Raw genomic sequence first — 8,984 nt, 5'->3', positions numbered from 1 at the left:
CCTCTCTCTCACACACCCCCGCTTGGGCCTCTTCTCTCTCTCCGGCTCCATTTTCTCCGCCGCCGGGGGCCGGGGTCTCCTGTGGGGCGCCCAGCCGGTACCCCAGGTCTCCCTTCAGGGCCGGGGTGAACCCCCGGGGGAGCCGGGAGGGAGGAGACGGGCGGGGGTGGGGGCGGAGGGAGCAGCGGCCCCGGCGAGTTTTGGGGGACAGTAACCAGGCGGGGGGAGGGGCGGAGCAGGGAGGGGGCCCCAGGGCCCCCCCCAGCTATGGACGAGCGGCTGCTGGGGCCGCCCCCTCCAGGCGGGGGTCGGGGGGGTCTGGGATTGGTGGGTGGGGAGCCCGGGGGCCCTGGTGAGCCTCCCGGTGGCGGAGACCCCGGTGGGGGCAGCGGGGGGGTCCCGGGAGGCCGAGGGAAGCAAGACATCGGGGACATTCTGCAGCAGATAATGACCATCACCGACCAGAGCCTGGACGAGGCCCAGGCCAAGTGAGTGCCCCCACCCCGGGACCCCACACAGACCTGGTAGGACCCCGTTCACCATCTCTTGAATCTTTTGGGAGGCCCCGTAACTCCAAAACCCTTTCCAGAATCCTTCAGCTCTCTTTTCTCCTCACTCCTGGGGCTCGAGATAAGTGATCCCTCTTAAACCTCCCTTCACCCCCAGGCCTTGAAACATTCACAGAGGGAACCCCAGGTGGTCCACTACCACCCCCACCTACTAACCTCTCGCTGACCCCCACACTCCCTTGGAACATCCTTCCATCTCCGGAGCCCCCTTCTGGCTCCCAGGCTAAGAAACTGCTCTCAGGCTATGCGGTCCTCTCCCCTAACTCTCCAGACCTGGGGGCCCCTGTACCCCCTCCCCAGAGCTCCTAACACTCCTCACCCACCCTTACCCCTCAGCTCAGCCAGACACTAGGCCGGTCACATCTTCCACCTTGCTCAGTCCCAGGCCCCCTACACACACGTCTATACTGGACTTCGCACTTGAGCTCAGCACCCCCAGCTCTTCTCTGGCACCCTCAAACTCTGACTCTTTTCCACCCCTGCCTCCTTCCCTTTTCCTCTAGTCACCCTCATTTCTCCAGTGACCCCCCCCCCCAAACTCTTCCCCGTACCCTTCCTAGACCATTCTGCAAAGCCCCCAGGCCACCCATGGCTTCTTTAGCATCTTCCCTCAGTCTTCCCGAAGCGAAGCAGCTTCCCCACATCTCCTGTACTCTGTGAGCTGGCCCCTTCCCAAGGTCTCCCAAATCCATTCAGCCCCCAATGCCACTTTCTATTTCCCTTCTCCTTCCACAGATTTCCCCGCCTCTCCCCTGGTTTTCAGGCTCTCCTCTCCTACCCTCTGTTCCTTTCCTCTAGCTCCTCAACTTTTCTCTCTCTTTCCCCATTCCCATTCCTCTGAAGGAAACATGCCCTAAATTGCCACCGAATGAAGCCTGCTCTCTTTAGCGTCCTGTGTGAAATCAAGGAGAAGACCGGTATGTGGTCCCCCTTTGATTCCTTAACTCTGGAGACAGAACCCTGTTCACTGTAGGACTTGGGCTAAGAGTGTGACAACTTGGGGTCATAAGGAAAGTGAGGAGTCAGGGAGGTTGCTAAGGGGACTGGGAAGGAAACCAAAGTTGGGAAACATGGGGCTCTAAGAGGCACTAGGAGGGCTGAGAGCGGAGTGTGGGGGACCCTGGATCCCAAAGTCCACTTGCCTACACGTTAGGCCTCAGCATCCGAAGCTCCCAAGAGGAGGAGCCGGTGGACCCGCAGCTGATGCGCTTGGACAACATGCTTCTGGCAGAGGGTGTGGCTGGACCCGAGAAAGGCGGGGGCTCAGCAGCAGCAGCTGCAGCCGCTGCAGCCTCTGGGGGTGGCGTATCCCCTGACAACTCCATCGAACACTCGGACTATCGCAGCAAACTTGCCCAGATTCGCCACATCTATCACTCGGAGCTGGAGAAGTATGAGCAGGTGAGGAGAGAAGGTTGGGGTGAGTGGAGGGAGAGGCTCTTGGGGGAAGTCCCAAGGCCTAAGGACTCTTCCTCACTGACCCCTGGGCCCCCATGCAGGCATGTAACGAGTTCACAACCCACGTCATGAATCTGCTGAGGGAGCAGAGCCGTACACGGCCCGTGGCACCTAAGGAGATGGAGCGCATGGTGAGCATCATCCATCGAAAGTTCAGCGCCATCCAGATGCAGCTCAAGCAGAGCACCTGTGAGGCTGTCATGATCCTGCGTTCTCGCTTCCTGGATGCCAGGTGGGGCCCAGGGGCTCCTTCCTAGTCCTTTCTAGCCTCCAAGCCACCATGTTGTACAACGTGGTACCTTGTGATGGTGGTGTTCTCTGGGGTTATGGAACATGGTGCCCGTTCTAAGACACCAACATTCTCCTCGCCACCCTTCTCTCTCCCCTGTAGACGAAAACGCCGGAACTTCAGCAAACAGGCCACAGAGGTCCTAAATGAGTATTTTTACTCCCACCTGAGCAACCCGTATCCTAGCGAAGAGGCTAAGGAAGAGCTCGCCAAGAAGTGTGGCATTACCGTCTCTCAGGTATTGGGGTGGGTGGCTTGAGGAGAAAGAGTCTAGGCAAAAAGCTCTCAGCTCCCATTGAATGAGGAGCTTCAGAAGGAAAGGTTTCCTCCTGACCCTTCTTTCTGCCCAATCAATACCCCACAGGTCTCCAACTGGTTTGGCAACAAACGGATTCGCTATAAGAAAAATATTGGAAAATTTCAAGAGGAGGCAAACATCTATGCCGTTAAGACTGCCGTGTCAGTCACTCAGGGGGGCCACAGCCGCACCAGCTCCCCGACACCCCCTTCCTCTGCAGGTGGATCCCACCGCCACCCTGCCTGGCTGTTTTGCACACTTTCTGCTTTTGTTCTCATTTCTTGTCTGGGCAGGATCATAGTAGAGGGGGCATTTTGGGGTGAAAGGGACCAAGCTGAAACAAGGTGGGAATGTCGGGACAGAGGCCACTCCGGTGTAGTTCCTTCTGCTTTTCTTCCAGCGGGTGGCCAGAGGTGGCTTGGGAACAGCCTGCTCTTTCCAAGTGCTGGAGTGTTGTTCTGTGGATAGTTTGGGTATAGTAGCACACCCCCAAAGAGCTAGTGCAGAAGGATTTTTGGAAACTGAGATTTGTGGTGAATCTCCTGTCTGCCCTTTTGGGCTCTGTTGTGCTTTCCTAATTCCCTCTCTGCTCCCCAAGGCTCTGGCGGCTCTTTCAATCTCTCAGGATCTGGAGACATGTTTCTCGGGATGCCTGGGCTCAACGGAGATTCCTATTCTGCTTCCCAGGTCAGATGTCTCATCTCCTCTTGAGTAGGGCCTTCTCAAACCCTGTTTCCATTTCTTTAAGATACAAGAACTTTTTCTTCTGTAGCTTCTCCTCACTGTGTCATACCTTCCTATGCTGCCTGCAGGTGGAATCGCTTCGACACTCGATGGGGCCTGGGGGCTATGGGGACAACCTCGGAGGAGGCCAGATGTACAGCCCCCGGGAAATGAGGGTGAGTGGATACCGAAAGCCCCCCTCTCTCTGGCTCTCACAAGGACAGGAGGGCATTCTCTCTAGCCGCATTGTCCCCACACAGGGCTTTCTAGGGCCCTCACCTAACTCTCTCTCTCTCATTTTCCAGGCAAATGGCGGCTGGCAGGAGGCTGTAACCCCATCCTCAGTGACATCCCCAACAGAGGGACCAGGGAGCGTTCACTCTGACACTTCCAACTGATCTTGCCCCTCAGGGCCACAGGGCGGGGGCTCACAAGGCGACTCTTGAAGAAGATGCAGGCATCCAGAGGACAAACCCCAGACGCAGGAGAAGCACAAGACAGAGAAGGGCAAATGGGGTCTTCCCCTCCCGGATCGGACTCTCAGTGCTGGGGGTGGTAGCTACATGGCAGGGAGAATGGGGTCCCCTAAGGGGACAGTGAGGTCTGTCTTCCCCTTTTTCCCTCCTTTCATCCTTTCTCCTACACAGAAACACACTCCCAGAATCCTCTTTTTCAGACTTCTCTCTCATACACATACAACTGTTCTGTTTCTCTCTTATGTTCTCTCTCTCTTTGGCCTTCTCCTACTTCTCCTCCCACCCGACTTACCTACTCTGGAATCTACGGAGACACCAGCCCTGCCCAACCAGAGATGCCAAAAATGGGGACACAACTTCTGGACAGAGGACATGGGCCGTGCCCCCTGTGCATCCCCACACCCTGCTCCTCCAGATGGCTTTATTACCTCATACGCAGCTCATCTTAAACCAATAGAATCGCTCGGTGGACGAGAGTGTCTGACTCAGATATCTACCTCGGAGGGAGTTTCTGCTACTTTAGGGAATTGTTGACTGGGCTTTGGGGTTGAACTTTTTGTTTTTTTAAAGGAAAAAAAGAAACCCTGGGATCTGTCTGTATTTGGGGGGGGGGGGTTTGTTTTGTTGTTGTTGGTTTTTGATTTTTAATTTAGTTTGGGGAAGTAGACATTTTTATAAATAATGTCGTTTTTTTTTGTTTTTGTTTTTTTTTTTTGATTTCTTGCTTTCCCATGTTAGGGGTGATAGCCAAAGGGGTCCTGGTAAGAGAAAGGGAAACAAACAGAACTGATGAAGAGGCTCACCTGGCTCCAGTCCTGTCCATCAGGAAGTGAATTTTGCAAGGCACCAATCCCTCACCCATAGAGTGGCCAAGGTGTTCTCCTTTGCTTGTGCAGGCAGCTGGATGCTGCATTTGGTGTGGAGGCTGTGCGGGCCGTGCCTTGCTGGCCTTCTATCCCCCTCTCCCCACAACCCTTGGGTAGGTCTGGACTCAGTGTTAGTAATTTTGAGGAAATCGAAGGTGCTACCTTCCCCTGTGACACGTCGTTTTTTTTTTAACTATTTTCAGATTGGAAGGGGAAGGATCGGGAGGGGGTTATTGCCAAATATGTTAAATATGGGTCGGGGTGCTTGTGTATGTATCTTCCTCAGTTTCCCCAGAAATGAGGTATCTTTTTTCTCACGCCAAAATTAAGGGGGTAGGGAGAGAGAGGAGGGAGGTTGCAAAAAGCCAGGTGTGGGGAAAAGTAAAACCAACACCATCCCATCCTCGGCCCCGAGCCCTGCCATCTGAACCCCTCAAACATCCTCAGGATTTAACAAGACTGTCTTGAGTGGGAAACCCCTCCCATCAAAGATGTGGGCAGATTGGGAGTGTGATGGGGTGGGCGGCGGGAGGCACGGTCCAGGGGCAGTTCTCTCCTCACTTGTAAACTTGTAGTTTCACAGAACAAACCGCAGTTTTAAATAAAGAAATTTTTTTTTCCCCCTGGGTTTAGTTGAGAATTTTTTTCAAAAACATGAGAAACCCCAGAAAAACTTTTTTTCTCTCACAAAGCCCCAGACAGATTCCTCCCCAAGATCCCCTAATGCCTCCTCCCAGCCTTGCCCTTACTATCCAGGCCCACAATTCACCCATCTCCCTCGCCACTGGGAACAACAGCCTGGCCTGAACCTGGTTGCCTAGCAACCTAGCCTAGTGAAGATGGGGCTCTGGTCGTCCACCAGGCAGGTCTCAGCAGACAGTGATGGAATACGAATACGGTGGTGGGTCCTGATGGTTGGGGTCCCTGAGGGGATGAGAGACACTAGAAGGTGTACCTACCCACCCCCACAGGTGTGGCTGTGCCCATAGGCTGGTAGTACCCAGGGGTGGGGTGATACTAGTTTCTCCTAGTACCTGAAGGGCCCTTCAGAGAAGCATGAATTCCTAGCATTCCCTGTGACTGAACGGGATGGGGAGATGGGGGCAGGGGATAGGGTGCAAGCCTTCCTTAGGGCGGTGGCCACAGCAGCGAAAGGGGCAGACAGCGTCAGGAGCCTGGGGAGGAAGCAGGATGGCAGCAGGGGCAGCAGCTGGAGCCTGGGTGCTGGTCCTCAGTCTGTGGGGTGAGCTACTCCCCCTGCCAACTCCCCCCCAACCAATCTTCCACTGCAGAGAGCACTCTGTGAGCCCCCCCGCCCCAGTCTCCCCAGAACTGACTAGGAACCTGGGCATTGCTTTTCAAGCTCTTTCACCCAAACTCTCCTAATTTCATCAGCCCCTATCTCCCTTGCCCCTTCACCATAATGCTGTCTCCCAGGAGCAGTAGTAGGCAGTCAGAACATCACAGCCCGGATTGGAGAGCCACTGGTGCTGAACTGTAAGGGGGCCCCCAAGAAACCACCCCAGCAGCTGGAATGGAAACTGGTAAGCAGGGCTCCTGCCCAGCCCCCTAACTTCCAGAGATACCAGTGATGATTTGCATCCCCATCTTCCTACATCATCAGTCCTACTCCACAGGACTTGCACTGCTTAGGCCCCTCTTCTCTGTCCCCAGAACACAGGCCGGACAGAAGCTTGGAAGGTCTTGTCTACCCAGGGAGACTCCTGGGATAGCGTAGCTCGCATCCTCCCCAACGGCTCCCTCCTCCTTCCTGCTGTCGGGATCCAGGATGAGGGGACATTCCGGTGCCGGGCAATGAGCCGGAAAGGAAAGGAGACCAAGTCCAACTACCAAGTCCAAGTCTACAGTAAGGGTTCCAGGGCCTTCTGCAGGGCCCACCTCTCCTCTAAGGAAAAGCTTTCAACCCCAGCCCTTGGCTCCTTGGCCCTGGTGTGTGAGAACCTCTGACTTCTGCTGTCCTCATCCCCACACCTGGGGTATGAGAACCTTCAATGCTGCAGCTTCTGATTGGATTTTTCCTCCTCCAGAGATTCCTGGGAAGCCAGAAATTGTAGATCCTGCTTCTGAACTCACAGCTGGTATCCCCAATAAGGTAGTGGAAGAAAAAGAAGAAGGTGACCCTGTGAATGAGAGAGGAGTGTGGCTGGGTGTGTATGTGTATGAAGTCTCTATTTCAAAGAATGAGGTAGTCACTCTTTCCCCAGGTGGGGACCTGTGTGTCGGAGGGGGGCTACCCTGCAGGGACTCTCAGCTGGCACCTGGATGGGAAACCCCTGATATCTGATGGGAAAGGTTAGTCCCAAGGTCCCCCTCTGAGCTGCCAAGCTGCCTTCTCTCTGACCTTTCTCCCATACCCACCCTTGGAAGTCTCATCTTGTCTTCCTCCCACCCCAGGAGTGTCTGTGAAGGAAGAGACCAGGAGACACCCTGAGACAGGGCTTTTCACAGTCCAGTCGGAGCTGATGGTGACCCCAGCCCTGGGACAAGCTCCTCGCCCTACCTTCTCCTGTAGCTTCAGCCCTGGCCTGCCCCGGCGCCGAGCCCTGCATGCAGCCTCCATCCAGCCCAGTGTCTGGGGTGAGCACAGAGTTGGGGAGGGGCCCAAGCTTGGCGAGCACATTCTGGATACATAGCCCTCAGGAAGAGAGGGGACAAGCCCATCTCCACAGTACCATTCACAGGTGTGATTCTCAACCTCATGCCTTTCCCCGGCCCCAGAGCCCGTGCCCCTGGAGAAGGTCCAATTAGTGGTCGAGCCAGAAGGTGGAGCAGTAGCTCCTGGTGGAACTGTGACCCTGACCTGTGAAGCCCCTGCTCAGCCCCCACTTCAGATCCACTGGCTCAAGGATGTGAGTGACCTGGAGAGAGGGAATTGGGAGGTAGAGAGACACATCACTGGCAACTGGAGGGAGGGCGGGGCTAATGGATGGAGAGGCAGGCTAGGAGCTGGGGAGGAAGACAGGGTATCTGAGGGTATAGATACAGGAGTATGGGATGTGTGGAGAGGAGTTTCATAATAGCGTCCTGTCCCGTTCCCCCATCAGGGCATGCCCCTGCCCCTGCCTCCCAGCCCCGTGCTGCTCCTCCCTGAGGTAGGGCCTCAGGACCAGGGAACCTACAGCTGTGTGGCCACCTATCCCGCCCACGGGCCCCAGGAAAGCCCTGCTGTCAGCATCAGCATCATCGGTGAGACCACCCCCCAAATCCCAGGGATCCTGGGGCTAGGGTAAGGGACAGTGCAAGCTCCTATTCCCTACCCCAGCCTGGCATTGTCCCAAAGCCATGCCATCCCTTCCCTGGTGCACCACACCCAGGCCTCCTCTGCCCCACACAAACTCTGCCAAGAGAGCAGCCCAGCCCTAAAGAAGCCTCTCTCCCCACTGAACTGAAGAAAGGGAAAGACACTCCACTGGGGCCCCACTAAACAGCCCTCTCCCAAACTGAAGACTTCCCTTCTGACTTTTTGTCTTCCAGAAACAGGTGAGGAGGGGACAACCACAGGTGAGGGGTTGGATAAGGTCAGAGAAGCAGAGGCAGACACACCCCAAGACACATGGCTGGGGGTATGGCCAACGAGAAAGGAAGAGTGAATGGTGGGGACTGTGCCTTCAGTCCTCCTCTCCCTACAGGCTCTGTTGGGGGGCTGGGGCTGGGAACTCTAGCCCTGGCCCTGGGGATCCTGGGAGGCCTGGGGACAGCCGCCCTGCTCATTGGGATCATCATGTGGCAAAGGCGAAAACACCGAGGAGAGGAGAGGTGAGTGAAGAAAGCCAGATATCTCAGACTGAGGCTTTCAGGCAGCAAGTGAGGGGTTTGGGGTGGAACAATGGAGTGCTGGGAACCATGTGCAGGATTCTCTCCAATGCTCCTCCCCAGGAAGGCCCCAGAAAACCAGGAGGAGGAGGAGGAGCACGCAGAGCTGAATCAGTCGGAGGAGCCTGAGGTGGCTGAGGGCAGTGCAGGAGGGCCTTGAGGGGTCAACAGCCAAACCTCAGCTGCAGCTCCCTTTTCTTTTTCCCTCTCGCTGTTCTGGCCCCAGCCCAGCTCTTCCCTGTACAATATCTACCCCAACTTGCCAAACCTCCTTCCACAACCAGGGCCCCCTGCATACAGTGACAAGTAAACACCTGACACATCCTGCACCATGTTCTTATGTGTGTGTGTGTGTTTATGTGGTGACCTCACCTGCTGCATGCCTGAGAGCCTTGGAGCAGCTCTCCCCCATGCTGCCCCACACCACCTCAAACATCTACTCAAGGTGGGGAAAAGATGCTCCTGTCCTGG

The 8,984-nt window shown here is 55.8% G+C and overlaps 2 protein-coding genes across 13 annotated transcripts in view; both read left to right on the top strand.

The window, feature by feature from the left end:
• Positions 1–5,307, top strand: part of PBX2 (PBX homeobox 2) — a 5,719-nt gene extending 412 nt beyond the window's left edge. Inside the window, exons 1-10 of one of the 5 annotated variants that reach the window (XM_023725531.1) lie at positions 85–97; positions 442–488; positions 1,413–1,486; positions 1,723–1,970; positions 2,069–2,259; positions 2,419–2,554; positions 2,681–2,834; positions 3,213–3,301; positions 3,427–3,513; positions 3,643–4,889. In XM_023725531.1, the coding sequence (XP_023581299.1) occupies positions 448–488; positions 1,413–1,486; positions 1,723–1,970; positions 2,069–2,259; positions 2,419–2,554; positions 2,681–2,834; positions 3,213–3,301; positions 3,427–3,513; positions 3,643–3,735 (1,113 nt within the window). In that variant the 5' untranslated portion in view covers positions 85–97; positions 442–447 and the 3' untranslated portion in view covers positions 3,736–4,889. Of the gene's footprint in view, position 1; positions 489–1,412; positions 1,487–1,722; positions 1,971–2,068; positions 2,260–2,418; positions 2,555–2,680; positions 2,835–3,212; positions 3,302–3,426; positions 3,514–3,642 lie in introns of those variants that run through there. The other 4 variants (XM_023725533.1, XM_023725530.1, XM_023725532.1 and 1 more) reach the window with 4 other exon arrangements.
• A 473-nt stretch (positions 5,308–5,780) lies between these two features.
• AGER (advanced glycosylation end-product specific receptor) lies at positions 5,781–8,846 on the top strand. 8 transcript variants are annotated; one of them, XM_004390785.1, is made up of 11 exons: positions 5,781–5,922; positions 6,117–6,223; positions 6,354–6,546; positions 6,728–6,792; positions 6,905–6,992; positions 7,095–7,277; positions 7,419–7,549; positions 7,745–7,886; positions 8,175–8,201; positions 8,330–8,456; positions 8,577–8,842. In XM_004390785.1, the coding sequence occupies exons 1-11, from the start codon at positions 5,871–5,873 to the stop codon at positions 8,671–8,673; spliced, it is 1,212 nt and encodes a 403-aa protein (XP_004390842.1). In that variant the 5' UTR covers positions 5,781–5,870; the 3' UTR covers positions 8,674–8,842. The 8 variants fall into 8 exon arrangements, with proteins under 8 accessions (XP_004390842.1, XP_004390846.1, XP_004390844.1 ...); XM_004390788.2 differs by having other exon boundaries at positions 5,817–5,922; positions 6,396–6,546; positions 8,577–8,846; XM_004390784.2 differs by having other exon boundaries at positions 5,817–5,922; positions 6,728–6,837; positions 8,577–8,846.
• Positions 8,847–8,984: the final 138 nt, after the last annotated feature.

The sequence above is a fragment of the Trichechus manatus genome, unplaced genomic scaffold (genome assembly GCF_000243295.1).
Source record: "Trichechus manatus latirostris isolate Lorelei unplaced genomic scaffold, TriManLat1.0 scaffold00327, whole genome shotgun sequence".
Lineage (NCBI taxonomy): Eukaryota > Metazoa > Chordata > Mammalia > Sirenia > Trichechidae > Trichechus > Trichechus manatus.
Note: the sequence above shows the minus strand (reverse complement) of the source record. Positions and strands in the feature narration are given on the sequence as shown.

Bases quoted from the DNA above. Each gene is read 5' to 3' on its own strand.
- AGER (XM_004390784.2), top strand. From the start codon at position 5,871: ATGGCAGCAGGGGCAGCAGCTGGAGCCTGGGTGCTGGTCCTCAGTCTG. The intron at 6,224-6,353 runs GTAAGCAGGGCT...CTCTGTCCCCAG, and splicing joins AGCAGCTGGAATGGAAACTG to AACACAGGCCGGACAGAAGC. The intron at 6,547-6,727 runs GTAAGGGTTCCA...TTCCTCCTCCAG, and splicing joins CTACCAAGTCCAAGTCTACA to AGATTCCTGGGAAGCCAGAA.